Genomic DNA, 22876 nt, shown 5'->3' with positions numbered 1-22876 from the left:
TGGATGAGTATTCTACTGCAGCATAAACATTGCCCACTGGATAATGTAGGTAGTAGACTTCATTTTCTTCATAGCCTCCACCAATCTTCTTTCCCGTCAGCAAATCCTGAAAATGACAACCCATCGGGTCAAATATTACTCTACAATTTTGTTCTTTTGTAAGACAGCTAACAGAGAGCAAACTTTGAGGGAATGAGGGAGCATGAAGAACATTTTTCAATTGCAAGGAAGAAGATATAGAAATATTTCCCTGACCAACAACTGGTGAGGAACTCCCATCTGCTAATGAGACTCCTCGGTGAGCAGTAATATCCTTTAGATCTGAAAAGAAAAGCGAATTCCCACACAGATGTCTCGATGCACCAGAGTCAATAATCTACTTACTATCATTCAAATGAAGATGATCCCCTGTTGAGTAGGCCACACCTTCTACAGGAGAAGAGGAGCTTGAAGGACGATGAGCTATCAGCTCATAATATTCTGCTCGACTAAGGGTGATACTATCACTTGCAGAAGTGTTATCATTTGCATTTGCTACCTCTAGTGTAGTAACATTCGCTTTTGGAACATTAGGCCTTGATGTAGACGAGGTTGGTCGTCCATGCTTATCCCAGCAACGGTCTTCTAAATGTCCAGATTTTCCATAGAAAGTATATTGAAGTTTGCCTCTGCCTCCCATACCTCTTCCACAACCTCGTCCTCTAATAGTCTAAAAATTTCCACGTCCATAACCGGATGGGACAACTAGAGCAGATGACTGGGACATAGGTTGAGCTTGTGGAAGAGAAATAACAAGTCTACTCAGACGATTGTATGCATCAACAAGAGTAGGTACATCAGATCCAGTCAACATTTGGACTTTTGCAACAAAGAATTCTGAAGATAAACCTGTGAGAAACCGAGCAACCATAGTCTGTTCTTGATGATCCTTGTGCTGCGGACAACAAAAAGGCCTGTGGGCATTGAGTCTTTCAAATGTTGCTTTGACAGAGGTATAATACTGAGCCAAGGTCTGATCTCCTTACTGCAAATTATATATCTCTTGTTCGACTTGCAGGATACGATTCACATTAGTCTCTTGAGAATACGTATCTCGAAGGTTGTCCCACATCTGTTTGGCTGTATTATAGTAAATTAGACCATCTGCAATATGAGGTTCGACACTATTCATGATCCATGACATAACGATGTCATATCTTCGTCCCAAGTAATATATTTTCCCACCTTTTCATTTGGTTCAGTTTCTAACCGAATATGTTTTCTACGATGTCCAGATACCGACATCATAAAAGTTTTGGACTGTAATGAAAAGAGGCGGAAGCACCAATGGAGTAAAAAGCACTCTTTAAGAGTGACCTCAAGAGCCAAGAACACAAACACTAAAAGTGCACACACAAAACTCTCAAAAGTGGAAAATGACTTAAAGTCATAAGTTGGATTTATTGAAGAGAGGAAGAGAAGGGTGAAAACCCAATGCTTACAAGAGGAGAATACCTCCTCTATTTATAGAGGAGGGAGACTAAAGGAAGGGACCACAAGGGGCTCCCTTGTAGTCGTTGGGAGCCCCAACGGTCATAAATCTGACCGTTGGGGCCCCAACGACTACAAGTGTGGGGCCCTTGTGGTCTTACAAAAAAGGAGAAAATAAAAAGGAAAAAAAGGAAAAAGGAAAAAGAGAAAAAGAAAAAATAAAAAAGAAAAAGTTACATTGTGGTTTTACAAGAATACCCCTATCGGGTATTTCAATAAAAGGGAAACTGTATATATATACATATATGTATATATATACTTATATATATACAAATGTATATATATATATATACGAATGTATATATATATATATATACGAATGTATATATATATAAGTATATGTATATATATACATATTTTAACACGCCCCCTCAAACTTTACGCGGAGAAGACCGAAAGTTTGCTAAGAAGAAACATAAATCGTGGAGTTGGGAGAGCCTTGGTGAAGAAGTTAGCTAGTTCATACTTTGAAGTAACATATGGTAATGTGATAGTCCCTCTGAGATATTCGTCTCGAACATAATGGCAATCCATTTCGATATGCTTGGTCCGCTCATGAAAAGTGTGATTGCTGACAATGTATATCACACTTTTGTTATCACAGCAGAGCTTGGTGGGAGTGAAAATTGGGACGCCCATGTCACCAAGGAGACTCCTGAGCCATACGATTTCCATAGTTGTCATTGCCATGGCCCGATATTCAGCTTCAGTGGATGACAGTGAAACCTTCTGCTGCTTCTTGCATCTCCACGAAATAAGGGATTCACCTAAAAAAATACAAAGACCCGTTATTGAGATACGATCATTGGGATTTCCTCCCCAGTCAGCATCAGTAAAAGCAGTTAAGTCAAGAGATGAAGAAGAGGATAAGAAGAGTCCCTTGGATATAGTATTTTTGATGTATCGCACAATTCTCATTACGGCCGCCATATGAACCGAAGTAGGTGCATGTTGAAACTGGCTTGCTGCATGAATCGCATGAGCTATATCTGGACGTGTGATGGATAGATAGGTGAGAGATCCGATTAATTAACGGTAGGGGGTTGAATCCTCAAGAAGAACACCATCTTCAAGTCTCAGTTTCACATTAATAACTTCGGGAGTCTCAACTTTCTTTTCATCAGATATTCCTGATTTGGTACAAATTTCTGCAGTTAATTTCATTTGAGATAGGATGTATCCTCTCGCGGAATAAGCCACTTCAATTCCTAAAAATATCTCAAATATCCAAGATCAGACATATCAAAAGTTTCTTTTAACATAGACTTTACATCATTTACTCCCTTTTTGTCATTCCCAGTGATGATCATATCATCAACATACAACAAAAGCATAATAATGGAGTCACCTGTCCTTTTAACAAAAAGAGCAGTGTCAGTATAGCAAGAAGAAAATCCTAAATTGATTAATACATTACTAAACCTATCATACCAAGCTTTAGGAGCTTGCTTAAGTCTATATAAAGCCTTTTTTAATTTCAAAAATTTTCTATTTAAATTCATACCTGGAGGCGGTTCCATATAAACTTCTTCATTTAAATTACCATTCAAAAAGGCATTTTTGACATCAAGTTGAAAGATTGACTATTTTTTAACAGAGGCTATAACAATAAGAGCTCGAACACTAGTCATTCGAGCAACTGGGGCAAAAGTTTCATCATAATCTACCCCATACTCTTGGGCATACCCTTTGACTACCAACCTAGCCTTATATCTTTCCAATGAACTATCACTCTTAGTTTTTACTTTAAAAACCCATCTGCATCCAATGGGTTTCTTGCCATTGGGAGGATCAATGATTTTCCAAGTTTGCGCCCTTTTAAGAGCATTAAGTTCTAGTTCCATAGCTTCATTCCAATGAGCATATTGTTTAGCATCATTGTAATGAGATGGTTCATGAAAGGAGTGAAGAGCAAGTAGGCATGCTCGAAAGTTAGGAGAAAAAAAATCATAAGAAACAAATCTATTGGGTATTTTGGAAATCCGATTTGATTTTCTTTGAGAGGTCTCTTCGATTGACTCACTTTGGGAGAATTTTTCAAGGGCATAAGGAGGATTTCTTTCATTCCTTCTAGAGTAGACTTGTATTTGTCTTGAAACATTTTCTTCCAAGTTTTGATCATCATTTGGATGTTCAAAATGATCTTCACCAAGGGGTTCACTGGGATCAATATGATCATCTATGATGTTTTCTTGAGGCAATAAGTCAAATAAAAAAGAATAATCAATATTTTCATTTGGTTGGTGCGAAAAACCATTTTCTTCTTCTAGGAATGTGACATCTTTTGAGATATAAAGTTTGTTTTTTAGTATGTCAAAACATCGATAATCTTTTTGTTTTTCGCCATATCCCAAGAAAATACATTCAATAGCCCTAGGAGAAAGTTTATCATTTTTGTGAGTTAGAACAAAGCATTTACATCAAAAAATCCTTAGTCTTTTATAATCGGGAGACATATTGTAAAGTTTTTCAAATGGAGAAAGATTTTTCAAAGAGGATGAAGGGGTTGTATTAATAAGATACGTTGAGGTTAGAACTGCTTCGGCCCAAAAGGATTCTGGGATATTTTTTGAAATTAATAACGTTCTTGTAGTTTCTATTATGTGTCTATGTTTTCTTTCCGCAAGACCATTTTGTTGCGGAGTGTTGGGACAAGAATGTTGATGACAAATTCCATTTTCTTTTAAATAGCTTTAAAAATCATTGGACATAGCTTCCCGAATCGGACCTAAGAATAGATAGATTTCTCAAAAATTGATTTTTAACCATTGCATGAAATTCTTTAAAGAAGGAGAAAACTTCGGATTTGCGACTTTGGAAGTAAATCCACGTGAATCGAGTGAAGTCATCAATAAAGACCACATAATACGAAAATCCTTCTTTAGACAAAATAGGGGAAGGTCCCCACACATCGGAATGAACAAGTTTAAATGGCCGAGTGGTAAAGTAACTTCTTTGAGGAAATAGAGTAGCTTTAGATTTCCCAAAAATGCAATCTTTACAAGTCATGTGATTGTCTTTACAAGTATTGTTCAAAAACGGAAAAAGAGACATTTTTACAAAATTTGGATGACCAAGTCTCTCATGCCAAATTCCAATACTTTTGTCTTTTACAAGATTGCAAGATGACTTAGATGGAAGAGTAAAAAAGTCCATAAAATAGAGATCACCTCTTCTATGGCCTTGCCCAATCAGCTTCCCTGACTGGAGATCCTGCACGGTGCAATCTTTAGGTGAGAAAGAGACTTGACATCCATGATCGGTGATTTGAGAGACGGAAAAAAGATTTAAATTAATTTTTGGAACGATTCTTACTTTAGGAACGAATTTTTTTTGAGAATTTTTAAAATCAAGCGTTCCAATACTTTCAATTTTCAATGATGTTCCATCGGCCGTTGAAACATAAGAGGATATGGGTTCAGAAAAAATATTTGAAAGAGAGTTTTTATGAGATGTCATATGAAAAGAAGCACCAGAGTCTATTATCCACATACCTGGAGGTGATGAAGAATAGGCGATGGCGGCTCTGGATGTTGAGGAAGAAGTCTTGAGAAGATGTTGGAGAACTTCGGAGATATGATTAAGAGTCTCTTTGATATCTTCCTCTTTGGCACTTTCTTCTTCCTTCTTTGGAGAATTTTCTCCAACTGCGGCTACTTTTCCTTTAAGTTTTGGACAAACCGGTCTAATGTGTCCCGGTTCATTACAATAATGGCATATTATTCTCTTTCTAGGCCCATTACTATTTTTGTTAAAGTGAGGAGGTCTATAGGCTTTAACATTTGATCTGGGCCTAGTAACGGCCAAAACTTCATCATTCTTAATGCTTAAGCCAAGTCGAGTTTCTTCTTGGCATATTTCAGCGAGGGCGTCTTCAATAGGTAGGGCTTTGCTTCTATGGAGAAGAGATGCCCTAACTTGTTCAAATTCTGGGCGAAGACCAAGAAGTGCTCCTTTTCAATTTGTTCCCTTCTTAATTCAATATCTTTCGGAGCCACCTATTTAAGCTCAAGAAGAGCAAGTTCATCCCAAAGAGGGGTTAGAGAGCTAAAATAGTCCCGGACACTCATATTCATTTGTTTGGTGGAACGGATTTTTTCTTGACAAAAAAATTGTCGAGCAAGATCCTTTTGGGTATACATACCCTCAAGGAAAAACCATGCTTCATTGGCCCTTCTAAATTTGGCAATATTAGCACAATTTTTAAGGTCAACATTGTTCATAAACCATGCCAAATTTTGGCTGGCATGGTTACTTTCCCGATCCTCAACTTTGGATTGATGGTCATTGATAGCTCTGATGTGCTCATCGCCATCTAAAGCTTTTTCAACCTCATTTTCGATTTTAGTGAGAACAAGAGAGGGTTCGGGAGTAGTTCCCATAACAAAACCCCAAAGTTTCTTACCTCTTAGATGATTTTCCATCGCGAAGGCCCACATGAGATAGTTGGACCCATTTAGTTTAAAAGAAAGCTCCACTTTAGAATCACGTTCCATCGGCACCAAATATCCTTCATTTCTTCTTAAAATTTGAGAGGCACACGTTCCAAGATAGTAAAGAGAAGCCCAATCACCAACCGAGCTCTGATACCATGTAATGAAAAGAGGCGGAAGCACCTATGGAGTAAAAAACACTCTTTAAGAGTGCCCTCAAGAGCCAAGAACACAAACACTAAAAGTGCACACACAAAACTCTCAAAAGTGGAAAATGACTTAAAGTCATAAGTTGGATTTATTGAAGAAAGGAAGAGAAGGGTGAAAACCCAATGCTTACAAGAGGAGAATACCTCCTCTATTTATAGAGGAAGGAGACTAAAGGAAGGGACCACAAGGGGCTCCCTTGTAGTCGTTGGGAGCCCCAACGGTCATAAATCTGACCGTTGGGGCCCCAACGACTACAAGTGTGGGGCCCTTGTGGTCTTACAAAAAAAGGAGAAAATAAAAAGGAAAAAAGGGAAAAAGAAAAAAGAGAAAAAGGAAAAAGTAAAAAAGAAAAAGTTATATTGTGATTTTACAAGAATACCCCTATCAGGTATTTCAATAAAAGGGAAACTGTATATACTTATATATATATACGAATGTATATATATAAGTATATGTATATATATATGTATATATATACATATTTTAACAGGACCACCTGGCATAGTTAGTTTCATTAAATCTCACAGAAGAACCATATGAGAAGGGATTTGCAAAAGCCTTATACTCCCCAATAACATCATTTTTGGAATCAAGTTTCGAAGCTTCACCCATACTGAGTAGTATTGACAAGATAAGAGATATATTTGATGCTAATACAGCTGCAAAAAAAACAAAAAGTTCACTTTCTTAATCACTCAAATTTTTACTCTGGGATGTTCATCAAGCACACGGCAGTTGACACAGGAACAACGTGTTTGATGATCACGCGTCATTCAAATCCACGACAACATAATACTGTTTCACCATATCAGAAATCAGTTCACGCCAACAGAGCAAGAAAAATAGTGTGTTTCACGATCATATGACAACCTAATTCACGGCTTCATTAGGTTATTCAACCCATATCAAAAGCAATTAAAAAAAATTAGATCAGGAATGTAGTTCTGAGAGAACCAAAACAACATCGAACACGACCTCCAAGGACAAGATTACTTTGTTCAACTGCATACGACACATACATCCCACGACTGCTTAAAAAAAATTTCACGATCTGATATGAGCAACTACACATGACACATAAATCACACCAGCTCCCACGAAGCATGATTTACAGTAAGTCAACAACAAAACAACAAAACAACAACAACTACGCCTTCATCCCAAAACAATTGGGGTCAGCGATATGAACCAAAAAAGAAATTCATTTTGGGTCTTCCACATGAATCCTTTTCCTCCAATCATTTCTATCCAACGCCATGTCCTCAGTGAGGTTCAAAGCATTCATATCCTTTCCTATCATCTCCATCCAAGTCTTCCTAGGCCTACCCCGACCTCTTTTAACTAATATATTTTCCCATTTCTCCAACCTTCTAACTGGAGCATCATTAGGCCTTCGCCGAATATGTCCAAACCACCGTAAACGATTCTCTCGCATCTTATTTTCAATGGGTGCAACACCTACCTTCTTACGTATCTCTTCGTTCCGAATCTTATCTTTTATTGTATTTCCACACATCCATCTAAGCATCCGCATCTCAGCTACACTCATTTTTTGAATATGATGTCTCTTGGCATCCCAACATTCCGTACCATATAGTAAAGCGGGTCTAATAGTCGTCCTATAAAACTTTCCCTTCAACCGCAATGACATTCTACGATCGCACAGCACTCCAGTAGCACTTTTCCATTTCATCCACCCAACCTTTATCCTATGATTTACATCTCCATCAATTTCTCCATACTTTTGAAAAATGGATCCCAAATATTTGAAATAATCATTCACCGGTATATCTTGCTCACCAAGATTCACTACACTCCCATCACTACTTCGTTGCTTACTAAACCGACCTTCCATATATTCAGTCTTACTCTTACTCAACTTAAAACCTCTAGCTTCCAATGTTTGTCTCCATAATTCTAACTTAGCATTAACCCCAGCTCTAGACTCATCGATCAAAACAATATCATCAGCAAACAACATACACCACGGAACATTTTCTTGAATTGATCTCGTAAGCTCATCCATCACTATCGCAAATAGGAAAGGGCTTAAAGCAGATCCTTGATGTAACCCAACCGTTATCGGAAAATTGGTTGTCACCCCTCCACAAGTGCGGACATTGGTTACTACTCCTTCATACATATCTTTAATTATACTAATGTACTTGAGAGAAACACCTTTCTTCATCATTGTCCACCAGAGAACGTCCCTAGGTACTCTATCGTATGCCTTCTCTAAATCAATAAAAACCATATGCAAATCTTTGTTCCTCTCTCTATATCTTTCAATAAGTTGTCTAAGAAGATGTATAGCTTCCATAGTTGATCTTCCAGGCATAAAACCAAATTGATTCTCCGATATCATGACAACCTTCCTCAACCTAGACTCAATCACCCTCTCCCAAAGTTTCATAGTATGACTCATGAGTTTTATACCACGATAGTTTGTGCAATCTTGTATATCACCCTTATTCTTATATAAAGGCACCAAAGTACTCTTCCTCCACTCATTAGGCATCTTATTTGTTCGCCAAATCAAGTTAAAAAGATTTGTCAACCATTCTAAACCTTTCTCTCCCAAGCATTTCCAAGCCTCGATAGGTATACCATCTGGGCCAACTGCCCTTCTTGATTTCATTTTCTTCAAAGCCTCTGCAATCTCTTTCTTTTGAATCTTGCGCATGAAGTCACGATTTATCTCATGAAAAGGAATGGAGAAGTCTCCAAGATCTTGAGCATGACTATCATTAAATAGCTTATCAAAATAATCTTTCCATCTCTCCTTAATCTCCTCATCTTTGACTAAAACCCTTTGCGTTTCATCTTTGATACATCTAACCATACCCAAATCCTTCGATTTCCTATCTCTCATCTTTGCAAGCCTATAAATATCCTTCTCGCCTTCTTTGGTATCCAACTTGTCATAAACCTCCTTATATACCTTAGCCCTCGCGTTTCGAACAACTTTTTTAGCTTCCTTCTTTGCTATCATATACTTCTCCAAATTCTCATTATCACGACTCTTACTTAGATTTCTATAACACTCTCTTTTAACCTTAATAGCTAATTTGACATCCTCGTTCCACCATGATGTATCCTTACCTAGTGGTGCACCGCCTTTAGACTCACCCAATACCTCCTTAGCTACTTTTCTCATACCACCCGCTATCTTATTCCATATTGATTCTGAATCCTCCTCGAGACACCAATCAACTTCCTTAACTACCTGCTCTACAAACATTCCTTGTTTAGCTCCTTTCAGTGCCCACCACTTAATTCTAGGATCTATCCTATGTCTATCCCTTTTGCGGCATTGTCTAATTCTAAGATCTAAAATTAAGACTCTATGTTGTGTAGCTAAACTTTCTCCTGGTATAACCTTACAATCGATGCAACAACCCCTATCTCTCTTTCTAAGTAGGAAAAATCTATCTGACTCGTATTAACCCCACTTTTAAATGTTACTAGGTGAGACTCCCTCTTCCTAAACCAAGTGTTTGCTAAGATCATATCATAGGACAAACAAAAATCTAAAATCCTTTCTCCACTTTCATTTCTTTCTCCTATACCATAGCCTCCATGGATATTCTCAAATCCATCCCTACTAATGCCTACATGTCCATTAAGGTCACCGCCGATGAAAAGCTTTTCTCCATAAGATGTCTCTTGTACTACTCCATCTAAATCTTCCCAAAATTGATGCTTAATGGAATCATCTAAACCTACTTGAGGTGCATAAACACTAATAATATTAATAATATTCGTACCTAATACTAATTTAATAAGTAAAATTCTATCACCCTTCCTACGGACCTCAACTACATTATCTATAAACTGACGACTCATAAAAATTAAACTCCGCCTGTGTAGTTATACACTGTCGGTCCCAAGCCCGGATAAAGGAGGAGGGTTGCGGTAGGCCTGTGACAGCCAGTAAGTCAACAAAAGAAAAATTAATTTTCCCGACATCCAGATCCTTGGTATGATAGAAAACACCCAACTCTGCCGCAACCAGATTCAGTTGACACCACCATCGCCGTGACATTTAGATCTGGTTACAGATCTGTGTCATGACACAGATCTGTAATCAGATCTATGCAATTAGAAGAAGAATAAGAAATACGCACACCTGTTTATTGTATAAATTTTTTTCCAGCCTTTTTGGTGTAGGTCGATCACATGTTCACGCTCTCGAGATCCACCGCTCTGATACCATGTGGAAACTTATCTGAGGTGCACCAGAATCGAGGCAGAGAGAGAGAGAGAAGTCGGCTGAGAGAAGAGAGAACTCTTTAATTCTATTAGGGCTAATCTCCTCATTAAATAGAGAGACGCCACTATATAAAAAATTACTTACACATCCCTCTTTATTTATGAAATATCAAATAACTTACCTTTTAGAAGACTTACGCTTAAAACCTCAACAGGACATTTAATCTCAACATATCACTGATTAGATCAAGAGTACAATCACAATGTCAATAATAGGCTAAAAACACACACGAAGGTGTGAACAAACATCTCTTGTCTACATATAATGCATAATAGGAGGAAACACGAAAGGTAAGAGAGCTTGTAATGAAAAACACACTAATATTATCAATAAAATTGTCAATTTTAACCATCTTTCGAAACATCATGGTTTCAAAAATAGATAGTCATCACAGATAAATAGAGTTATAATCATCCATAATAACAATGACCATATAACAAATGAGTGATACTAGACACTCAGATCCAGAGATCAAACAATTGTCAATTGGAGTCAAACCATAAGTTGACAATCTAAAGTGACATAAAACGAGGTGCACACAACTCACCCCAATAACATCTCTGAATAAAATATAACAAGGCAAAGAGAAATGATGCATCGTATAAAATTCTCTGATAGACACAACAAATGCCATAAGAAGACAATAAATATTCACAGAAATCATTTTCCAAGCAAGTGAGTTCAAATATAAGAACCGATTTGAAAAAACAAAGTTTCAAATCGAATCCAATAATGGTAGATGAAAAACTTAAATTGAATATAGTACAATTATATGCACATGCAATCATAAGCATCATTAATATAAGCAAGCAATATAGAGAGATAGCTGAATCTAGATTACAAGTCTATTATGAGATAATCAATGCCATTAAAGAGGACCAAAACATATATAGAGATTCTCAAATAACCATATAAAAATCAAGTGCATACACAAGTACAACTAATCATGGATTCTCACAAACTATGTCACAGGGACTCGGCCAACTGGGTGTCGCACCCGCGTCGATGCGACGTAGGTGCAACACCTGATGCAGTCAACCTGACCCTGGGTGCGTTGACCGCACCTAGGGTCATTTATGTCCAACTTTTGGACTTTATATATATATATATATTATATTATATTATATTTTTGTCGTACCCCCGCACCCAAGTTTTTTGAAAGTGCTGCACCCCCGCACCCGCACTCGCACCCACACCCGCACCCATCTGACATAGCTCACAAAGAGATAATAATAATCTAAATAACTTAAAGCCATATATCTTATATAAAAGACATGCATAAGAACAAATTTAAGCATATATACAAGTGATAGATTTAAGGCATCAAAAACACAATATAAAAATTTATATTTTATAAATAACAAGTATGCAATGAATCAAAAGTCTTTAATCAAGAACACACATGTCCACCAAAGATCTAAGTGGACAAACATGTCCATCAAAAATAGACAAGTACTAAAATGAACCATGAGAAAAAGACATATAACTCCCATAAAAATATAAAGAATTTTCTCATGATTATTAACTTAATATTTTATTAAAAACTAAGTATGCAATATAATATTTAAATCACATGCAAAACATGTAAAATAATGCCATGAGACTACTAACATAATCATAAGTACCACAAAAAGGATCAACAATATAAACACCTAATATCATAACTATTGTCCCACAAAAGACCCATAAAAGACATTTATTAAAGTGAATGACTTTTCATAAGAAATTATGCTTAATACCTTATGCATGAACAAACAATCTTGTTCATCATGTAAGGCACTCATGAGTGCATAAGGATCAAATATCAATTAAAGTTATTTTATAAGCTAGTTTTTTTTAACACTTCATTTGCTATTTTTAATCCACAAAGAGTAAAGAGAAATATTAAACACAAGTTCAAGCAAAATTTTATAAAATTATACTTGTGAAATACACACAACATCATTATTGTAAAATATCTCAAATTATTTTAAAATATATAACAATTTATTAAAAAAGAACAAAACCAAGTTCAACAATATGAACATGATTTGACATTTATAATCATGACTTGTTCAAATAAAGCATCTAAATGCCAACAATACATGCTCAAGCATACACGATTGTGTGTGTATATATATATATATATATATATATATATATATATATATATATATATATATATATATATATATATATATATATATCAAATAAAGCAAGTTTTAAAAAATTAAGATTCAAACATGATTTCAAAACATACATATATCTAATTTCTCAAAAATAAACAAATAAGTCTTATAAGATATTTAATAAAAAGGCAAGTCCAACGATGATAAAAAAAACTATTTAAACAAATTTTTTTGTTTTAATAATAATAAGTATATATATATATATATATATTTAACAATAAAAAAATAAGTATTTTCTCATGCATAATGCATGCAATAGATAATACAAGAAATACTACTAGATATATACCAAGTCTATATTTTCATTAAATCCGAGCTACACAATGATCATGAATCCTTCATGAAGCACGAACTCGAACCAAAGAATCCCAAGACCCCAAAGAGGCAAAATGACAAGAAGAATTTTTTAGCTCTGATACCATATGATGAAATAGCAAAAAATACAAAAATAATGCCACTAAGGATTTTACAAGATTACGATCACAAAACTGCATAAGCACAAACCAATGACACTAAGGGCTTACAAGATGGCGATCATAATGTGCACAAGCACAAGTCCACTATAAGACAAAACAATAGCCAACAAGGGACAACAATACAAAAACTAAGTGCATACAAAACATTAAGGAACTAAATAGAATAACACAAAATATAAAAAATATTCATCTTTATTGAGCATAAGTGCTTAAGAAAAGCATTAACACAAATGAAGAGCCAAAAGGGAGCTCCCATAAAATCGTTGGGAGCTCCCAATGGCTATAAATATAGCCGTTGGGATGCTTCCAACGACTCTTAAGAGCAAAAGTCCTTAGTATCCTTGGTCTTTGGGATAAAGACAATACAAAACTAAAAATAAAGAAAAAGGGAAAATCTGTCTTAGAGGACAGAACCTATTACACAAAGAAAAGATGAAAATATCCCTAAAGGGTATTTACCTATTATAGTGATAAATAAATACATATAATGTATATATATAATGTATGTATACATTATATACATACATCTTAACATAAGTCGTCGGCACCTCACCACCGGTGCCGGTGACCCCCAACGCCGCCTCACCCCCTGTCGACCTCATCCATCAGCTGCAAGAGAGAGAGAGAGAGAGAGAGAGAGAGAGAGAGAGAGAGAGAGAGAGAGAGGACCCATCCCCTGACTTTTTTTTTTTAAATATTTCCCTCGTCCATGTTCTAACCATATCAGAGGGGCTGGAATGAAAATAATATGATAAAAAGGATGTGGCATCCCACACGACCTGCAAAACGCTGCATCAAACAACCCTTATGTGATCTAGGTGGTCACACAATGCCTAGCAGCAACTAGGTTCAAGGCAATCCCCTGGGTTGAGGACACTTAGAAAATCATGCATGTATTTTTATTCGTAGCATTAGAAGAAATTGTAACTATAATTTAAAATTATTGGATTTGTGTAGATTTCTAAGGGATGCCTAATCATTGCATAGGCAAGCCTAGGCACCTAGATGAGCCAACACATAGGTATCTCCTAGTGCTTTTGACTACATAAACCCTAACAAATTTAATAATTAAATGTGTCACCATCATTGAACATTAGTAATTATGTTAAAAAAAATTTAAAGTCATCGTGCATATCTAAAGTGCTGCTAATAAATGTGTCATTATTCTTTATAAAAGTACAAAAATGCCATCATGGTAACACTTAATGCATGAAACCGTTAAGGTGTTTTAGATTTATTAATAGTTTAAGTTTGTGGTGAACATGTTAGCCGTGATAGATGGCCGTGGAAGTTATAACATTCACAAATACATGTTTATATTTGTAAAAGCAATACTGTACTAATGGGTAAATGCTTAATTTACAATAGAAAGGTTGATGATATTGATCAATATTTACACTCCAGGTAAGTTTTTTTCTGGGTGCTCCTCCAAAAAAGAGAGAAGCAAAGAAAAATAAGGAAAAGGACTTGTAATCCAAGTACATCAAATATATGGAATCATGTTAGTATGTGCATCATAAATAGAATAAATAAGAAGCATTTGGTTGTCTGCTACATCATTATTCTGTTCATTGTTATCATTTTTCTGCTCCTGTTATTCTTTTATTATTTTTTTGCTAACTGCAATTCCTCAAAGTAAATTTTTTTCAACTGTCAGTTTCAACCTCCTCGCATACAGTAAATTCATTATGTAATTGCATTTTTGATCAATGAAACCTTTGAGGCATAGACCCAGGCCTCATATGGAAACTGTCTTAGCTCATCTCATGCCGGTGTCCTTTAATCACTAATGGTATTTTCTTAGCTTATTATAATAAAAGGTAAACCTTAACTTCTCTTGTGGCTTTGACTTCGGCAGTTGTTTGTTACATGGTTGTTGCAATTTATTTATTTAACGGATCATATTTGTAGGAATGGGCTCATAAACACTACATTGCAAAACATCAACATGGGGCATCCCAACAGTGGGGAAATTTCTACTATTACAGAATGGAATGTATCAGGTTTGTCCTTGAATGACACCATGTAGAGTTGCATTCTTGAAGCTGCTGTTGCAAAGGGTTCAGTTTTCTGATCTACCTTTCACATTGCATTTTGTTGTTTTTTCCATAAGAGAGAGAGAGAGAGAGAGAGAGAGAGAGAGAGAGAGAGAGAGAGAGAGAGGTTGTTCAGTCAATAGGATTATTCTAGTCAAAAGGAAATAATTCTTCAATCCACATCATGGAACTGTTTTAGATCAAAATCTTTGCCCCCCTGCCCCAAAAACCACAACCCAACAAAAGTTAAAAATAGGAATAAGTGTATGAATGGTAAGGTAATTGCATGTGGCAAAATCCCTTTTTGTACTGCTATTAGATGTGAGCAATTTGTGGAGGACCTACTGTTAAAATGTAAAACTGTACATATATGTATATATAATAATATTATATTATTATATATATATATATAAATACATTTTTAATTTCTTTCTTTTCTGTATTTTTTTTTCCTTTATTTTTATTTTTTGTCTTTATGTCATCTAGTTCAGCTTGAACTAGAATGACTGTTGCTAGTCAAGTCCTGTCCAGACTTGACTAGCAATAGAGCTGTTGGACTGACACATTCCAACAGCTCTAAATAGAGCTGTTGGACTGTGCCCAACAGCTCTATTGAGTCCTCTTTCAGCTGTGTATATAAAGGGGTGCAGCCCCTCTTGTATTTCACTCCAATGCTTCTTAAGCAATTGGTTTTTCATATCAATAAAGAATACATTTTTATTTTTATTTTGTTTCCAGTTATACCCTTTTTAAGGGTTATGCTTTAGTGTCATTCTTGACACTTGCTCTTGTTAATCAAAGCTCGTGTTTCGAAGATCCCCATTTCATTTCATGGTATCAAAGCCGCGGAAGTACTAAATCTTGAGGAAAAGCTGCCTCGGTTTCCGTGCCCGTTTGCAAAAGTGTTCGCCACTTGAAGAGAAGTGTTTTATCACTTCATTGGAGAAGATTTCACATCTTGTTGTATTGTTTTTTTTTTCTTTCTTTCTCATTTTCCTTCTTGTTTCTCTTCTATCCCTATTCTTTCTCTCCTTGTAATCGATGGATGACAATGATAAAGTCACCATCATGCCTATGAAACTAAGCGATACGAACTATGTAACATGGGCTTCAATCATGAAGCACCATATATGGGAAAAAGGCTTATGGGGGATTGTGGATGGTTCCGATTCGGAACCTAAGCTATCTCTTACTAAAAAGGAGGGAGATAAAGACGTCCCTCTATCGGAAGAAGAGAAAATCAAGGCTATTGCCTCATACGAGAAGAAATGGAAAGAATGGAGAATATCTCATGCAAAGATAATGTCATGGCTTATCAATAGCGTTGACATTAAAAAATGCTCAAGTCTTGCCAAATTTGATCATGCCGATAAGGCATGGGAATACCTTAAGAATATGTATTCCCTTAAAGATATTGCACACGTGTGCAACCTCCAAGAAAAAGTTCGAATGATGACACAAGGAGACAAAACTATTCGTGAATATTACAATGGGTTGTCCGAACTTTGGGAAGAACTTTCCCTTTTAGAACCAAAGTGGCATTGTGCCGAAGACATCGAGCTTCGTCAGAAACAACTCGATGTTGAACATTTTTACCAGTTTATCACTGGATTAAGGCCGGAATTTGAAGCCACTAAATCGGCCCTACTTCACCGGGGAAAAATTCCTTCTATTGTTGAAACTATTGAAGAGTTAACAATGGAAGAAAATCGTCTCCGGAAAGGTTCTTTAAAAATTGAAGATGATTCTGTTTTAGCCGTGTCTAGACCAGGGAATCATGTTCGATCATATAGGCCTCCTCACTTTAACCGACAAAATGGTGACTATGATAAGAAGAAAGTTATTTGTCATCACTGTCATGAACCGGGACACTACAGGCCACAATGTCCCAAACTTAAGGAGCTGAGAGAAAAAAAGAGCTGCAATTGCTGGATCGGAGCCTAAAGATCAGGATGCACCAGTTTCCCTGGCCCAACTAATGGAGATCCTTCAGCCTCTCATCAAAGGTGCCTCTTCCTCATCTGAAGCTTCAACCGGCGCAGCAGCCTCATCTTTTTCTGATTTAGGTAAAATTTCTTGGCTTCTTGACTCTGGTGCATCTTTTCATATGACCCCAAATAATCAAAGTCTATCCAAATGTGTTAAAAATAAAACAAGTGTGTCAAAGGTCTTTACTGCTGATGGGACTTCTCTTGAAATAGAAGGAATAGGAGATTTTGAAAAAATTTATAAAACAAAAAATTTTTTTATTCCAGAAATTAGACATGTTCCCAAATTAAATTTAAATCTTTTATCTGTATCTCAAATTTCTGATTATGGGTGTAATATTTCTTTTTCTTCTCATGGTTGTTGGGTACAGGATCGCCAGTCAGGCAAGCTGATTGGGGAAGGCCATAGAGAAGGAGGACTCTATTACATGGATTTTTTGGAAATGCCGAAGAAAGCTTTTTGTTATAATATTCAAAAAATAGAGTTGGAACTGTGGCATAAGAGACTTGGTCACCCACATATAGCCAAAATCCAACATTTTCCAAATCTAGGGAAATTTTGTAACTCTGAATCATTTGATTGTAAAGATTGTATTCTCGGCAAAATGAAAAGATTACCATTTCAGAACAGAACCTTTTTCTCTTCAAGACCACTTGAATTAATACACTCGGATGTTTGGGGTCCTGCACCAGTAATTTCTAAAGGAGGATTTGTTTACTATGTTATTTTTGTCGATGATTTCTCCCGACATACGTGGATGTACTTTCTCAAACATAAGTCTGAAGTATTTTCATACTTTCAAACTTTTCATAATATGCTTAAAAACAAATTTCAAAATGATATTACTATTTTTCGCACAGATTCAGGGGGAGAGTTTTTATCCACAGATTTTCAAAATTATCTTAAATTGCATGGCATCACACATCAAAGATCTTGTCCTTATACACCTCAACAAAATGGACTGGCAGAACGAAAACATCGCCATATTATAGAAACCACTAGAACTTTATTAATAGCAAATCAAGTCCCTAAAGACTTTTGGGCAGAAGCTGCCTTAACTGCCACCTATCTCATTAATAGGATGCCATCTTCTTCGTTACAAAATATCACTCCCATTGAAAAACTTATGAACATTTCTCCAGACTACTCTAGATTAAGAATATTTGGGTGCAAATGTTTCATATTTACTGACAAAAATGATAAACTTTCCCCTCGTGCGATTCCCTGTGCCTTTTTAGGATATGCTGAAAACCAGAAAGGTTATAGATGTTTTGACTTCAAAAATAATAAACTATATGTGTCTAGAAATGTTTCCTTTCTTGAAAAGGAGAGCTTCTTTGATTTTAGAAAATTAAAAGACGTCACTGAGTACTCCTTTTTGCTAGATCTAACATCAACATCTGATGAATATGACCTTGATTGTAACTTTGATGATGATCCAAAAATTATTGATCTTAATGTTGAAAATGAAGAAGTTCATAGAGATACTAGTATTCAATATTCCAAGCGACAAGAGTCTAATACTCCATGTGCACTTGAGAAATATTCTAACATTCCAACTAGACAATCATCCCGAATCTCGAGGCCTCCAGAAAAGTTTGTATCATACGAGTCTTTCTCACCCATATATAGGGCAGTTATTGCATTAATTCACTCATATGAAGAACCATCCACATATTTTCAAGCAAAAAATGATATCAAATGGATAGAAGCCATGAAAGTTGAATTAGATGCACTCGAAAAGGCTTTTACATGGAATATTCAAGATCTTCCTCCAGGGAAGAAAACTATAGGATGTCGATGGGTTTATAAAATTAAAACCAAGAGTGATGGTACTCTTGAAAGATATAAAGCCCGTTTAGTAGCCAAAGGTTATGCCCAAGAATATGGGATTGATTATGAAGAAACCTTTGCTCCGGTGGCTCGTATGACTACTGTCCGAACCTTAATTGCCTTAGCTTCTATCAAAAAATGGTCTATTTTTCAAATGGATGTCAAAAATGCTTTTTTAAATGGAAAGCTAGTTGAAGAAGTATATATGGAACCCCCTCCTGGTCTAAGTATTCCTAAGGGTAAAGTCCTTCGCTTAGAAAAAGCTCTTTATGGACTTAAACAAGCACCAAAAGCTTGGTATGATAGGTTTAGTCGTGTTATGATTGATATTGGTTTTCAATTCTGTTTAACTGACACTGCTTTGTTTATTAAGAATTCTGATGCAGGGATCATTGTGCTTCTTCTCTATGTGGATGATATGATCATCACCGGAAGCGATAAACAGGGAGTTGAAACAATCAAAACACTTCTTAAATCTCATTTTAAAATGACTGATTTGGGCTTGTTGAGATATTTTTTAGGCATTGAAGTTGCTTATTCTCCTAGAGGATATTTATTATCTCAGACTAAATTTGCTTTTGATATTGTTTTCAGGTCTGGTATTACTGATGATAAGAAAGTTGACACTCCAGAAGTTGTTAATGTTAAAATGAAGATTGATGATGGAGAACTTCTTGCAGACCCTACTCCTTACAGACAGCTTGTCGGGGCACTTTCCTATCTATCCATTACCAGACCAGATATAGCACATGCTGTTCATACAGCAAGTCAATTTCAACATGCTCCTACTTCTGTTCATATGGGAGCAGTCATGCGTATTATCAGATACATCAAGTCCTCTCTTTCACGAGGACTTTTCTTATCTTCCTCCTCTTCTCTTGATTTAATTGCATATACTGATGCTGATTGGGGAGGTGATCCCAATAACAGACACTCAACCACTGGCTTTTGTGTCTTTTTAGGGGAATCATTAATCTCGTGGAGGTGTAAAAAGCAGCAGAAGGTATCTCTCTCATCCACCGAAGCTGAATACAGAGCCATGACAACCACGACCATGGAAGTAGTTTGGCTCCGACGACTGCTTGCTGACATGGGAGTTGAAGCAACAAAGGCTTCACAAATGTGTTGTGACAACAAAAGTGCGATCTACATTGCCAGTAACAGAACATTCCACGAACGCACCAAACACATCGAAATGGATTGTCACTACGTCAGAGAGGAATATCTACACGGGATAATTGATCTGCCATATGTCACTTCAGAATATCAGTTAGCAGACCTCTTTACAAAGCCTCTCGCTGCTCCCCGATTTCACTTTCTCTTAGACAAACTTTCGCTCATTGTACCGTAAGTTTGAGGGGGAGTGTTAAAATGTAAAACTGTACATATATGTATATATAATAATATTATATTATTATATATATATAAATACATTTTTAATTTCTTTCTTTTCTGTATTTTTTTTTCCTTTATTTTTATTTTTTGTCTTTATGTCATCTAGTTCAGCTTGAACTAGAATGACTGTTGCTAGTCAAGTCCTGTCCAGACTTGACTAGCAATAGAGCTGTTGGACTGACACAGTCCAACAGCTCTATTAAGAGCTGTTGGACTGACACATTCCAACAGCTCTAAATAGAGCTGTTGGACTGTGCCCAACAGCTCTATTGAGTCCTCTTTCAGCTGTGTATATAAAGGGGTGCAGCCCCTCTTGTATTTCACTCCAATGCTTCTTAAGCAATTGGTTTTTCATATCAATAAAGAATACATTTTTATTTTTATTTTGTTTCCAGTTATACCCTTTTTAAGGGTTATGCTTTAGTGTCATTCTTGACACTTGCTCTTGTTAATCAAAGCTCGTGTTTCGAAGATCCCCATTTCATTTCACCTACTTGATTGATTTGAAAATAAGTTGGCTGGAAATGTAATCAGATCTGCATACATGCATATTATATGTGATAACTCACGTCTTGGCTGAAGTCTTCTTTGAACTCAGGTGGCTTGGGTACTGTTGATGTAAGTCAGAAATTGGTTAGACCAAGACAACTTTCAGTAGACCAATTCAATGTAGGATCCTGTCCATCTGAATCATTTGTCAGTTACAAATTTAACCAAACTTTAACCTAGAGTTGAAATTTTCATTCTGAATTGCTATTGATTCATTTTTTGTTGTAAAGCTGCAGATATGGAAATGTCTATTGAATCAAATAGAGCTTACTTGTACCCTTACCTTTGCATGTGGATGGTAGGAAAAAAGTATAGTGTATTTTGTAATGACCAAAGTGCTTGTTGATACTTGATTTTCTCGAGTGCCTCCTCTTCTCTTTGTTTTTCTGAACTCTGTTATTGCTAGGAAGGGTCATTTTCTTCTTCAGGGTTTAATTATCATATTTGCGATATAATCTGCAGTGATATCTACTTTATTGGTGGTTTTGGCACTGTTGCATGGGTAGATGTCAACGAATATGAAACTCTTCAGCCTGATAAAATTGCTGTGAATGGGGGAGAACAGCATCTGAAGGTAGGTTTCTAATTATAAAATGCTTCTCAGAGTTTGTGGATTTTCTTGGTGATATAAGATTGGTTGGATTTTCCTTAGGAACTCAATGCGATGTTCTCAAAGCCGCTTAAAGAGCTATTATCAGTAGACTCAGAGATAGATGATGCAGCTTTCATATCCCTAGACAGCAAAGGCACTGATATCCGAGTTAGACAGGGTACACAGGTGTGGTTCACTTAGCATTTGGTCTTCTCATAGTGATTCGCAAGTCTTGTTATTAATTGTGTAATCCAGGATTCAAGTTTGGAACTTGGAGGATTCAGAGAATCTGGCTGCAGAGAGTTTGGATGGTTCTATCAGCTATTTAAGAACTGTCACAAGATGGCTAAAACTGAACTAACATGGGAAGCCATCAGACATTATCACTGGCCCACCTGTATGAGTTCTGGTGATTCTATGGGCTATTGGAAACTAACATTGATAAGATCTCAACTACCTTGGTCCAAGCTGCCAAGACACTCAGATTACTCAATCTAGGAGTTTCTTGGTCTAACTTGGGTAGTTGAGGTGGCTGACTTGTTAATGGCCTCCTCCAGCTGGGCCTGAGGCCATGATGGCTTTAGCTTTGCACCTAGGCAAAGTTGAGTAAGCCATGTCTAAGGTAAGTTCAAGAGCCATGTACTGATGCCAAATCCTAAACCCGTATGACCCCTTCTGTGAACTTGGGGTATCTAATGTTTCAAGTTGGTTCTCTGGTTTGTGGAAACTGCTATTCATTGCATAACTTTCAATGGATGTAAACAATATATATATATATATATATATATATATATATATATATATATATATATATATATATATATATATATATATATATATATATATATATAAAATTTCTCAGCGATGTTTTTTCTTGGAAATATTTTCAAAAAGTGATTTTTCTTGGAAAATATCGGGAAAATCTTGGAAGCTATGAATAATAAAAAGATAAGAAATAATAGAAATTTTAGTTTTTTTAGCAAAAATATAAAGAAACAATTGAAAAAGGTTTTAAAATATAAAAATAAACAAAAAAAAGATATTTAAAGTATATAAAAAAGTTGTTTTTGAAATCTTGGGAATATCTCAGAAATATCTTGTGAAAATATCACGATATTTTAGGTTCTGGTGAAAATTTGAAAATCTCGGTAAAATATCGGCTGACCTTGAAAAGCGATAATATCGCATATTTTCAAAATATCAGTGAGTATGATATATATATTAAGGGAAGTCTATAGATAAAAAAAAGCCTGTTTGTCTGTAGTTGCAGATTTAGAGTTGCATCTTGCAAAGGCACGATGTGTGAACCATGTTACGTATGTATACATGTAGATTTGGTCTTATGTTTCTTGGATGCATGCATGTCAGCGTTGCAAATTTACATGCAAACAT

At 36.0% G+C, this 22876-nt stretch overlaps 1 protein-coding gene across 1 annotated transcript in view; it reads left to right on the top strand.

The window, feature by feature from the left end:
* The window catches only part of LOC149843375 (non-canonical heme oxygenase HOZ, chloroplastic-like), a 51545-nt gene that overhangs the window by 28038 nt on the left and 631 nt on the right, over window positions 1–22876 (top strand). The window contains exons 6-8 of the mRNA XM_090001805.1: window positions 15002–15093; window positions 21355–21466; window positions 21545–21670. Coding sequence (XP_089857931.1) covers window positions 15002–15093; window positions 21355–21466; window positions 21545–21670 — 330 coding nt within the window. The remainder of the gene's footprint in view (window positions 1–15001; window positions 15094–21354; window positions 21467–21544; window positions 21671–22876) is intronic.

Source organism: Nuphar pumila, chromosome 3 (genome assembly GCF_984573655.1).
Source record: "Nuphar pumila chromosome 3, dmNupPumi1.hap1.1, whole genome shotgun sequence".
Classification (NCBI taxonomy): Eukaryota; Viridiplantae; Streptophyta; class Magnoliopsida; order Nymphaeales; family Nymphaeaceae; genus Nuphar; species Nuphar pumila.
This window is presented reverse-complemented; position numbering and strand designations above follow the sequence as displayed.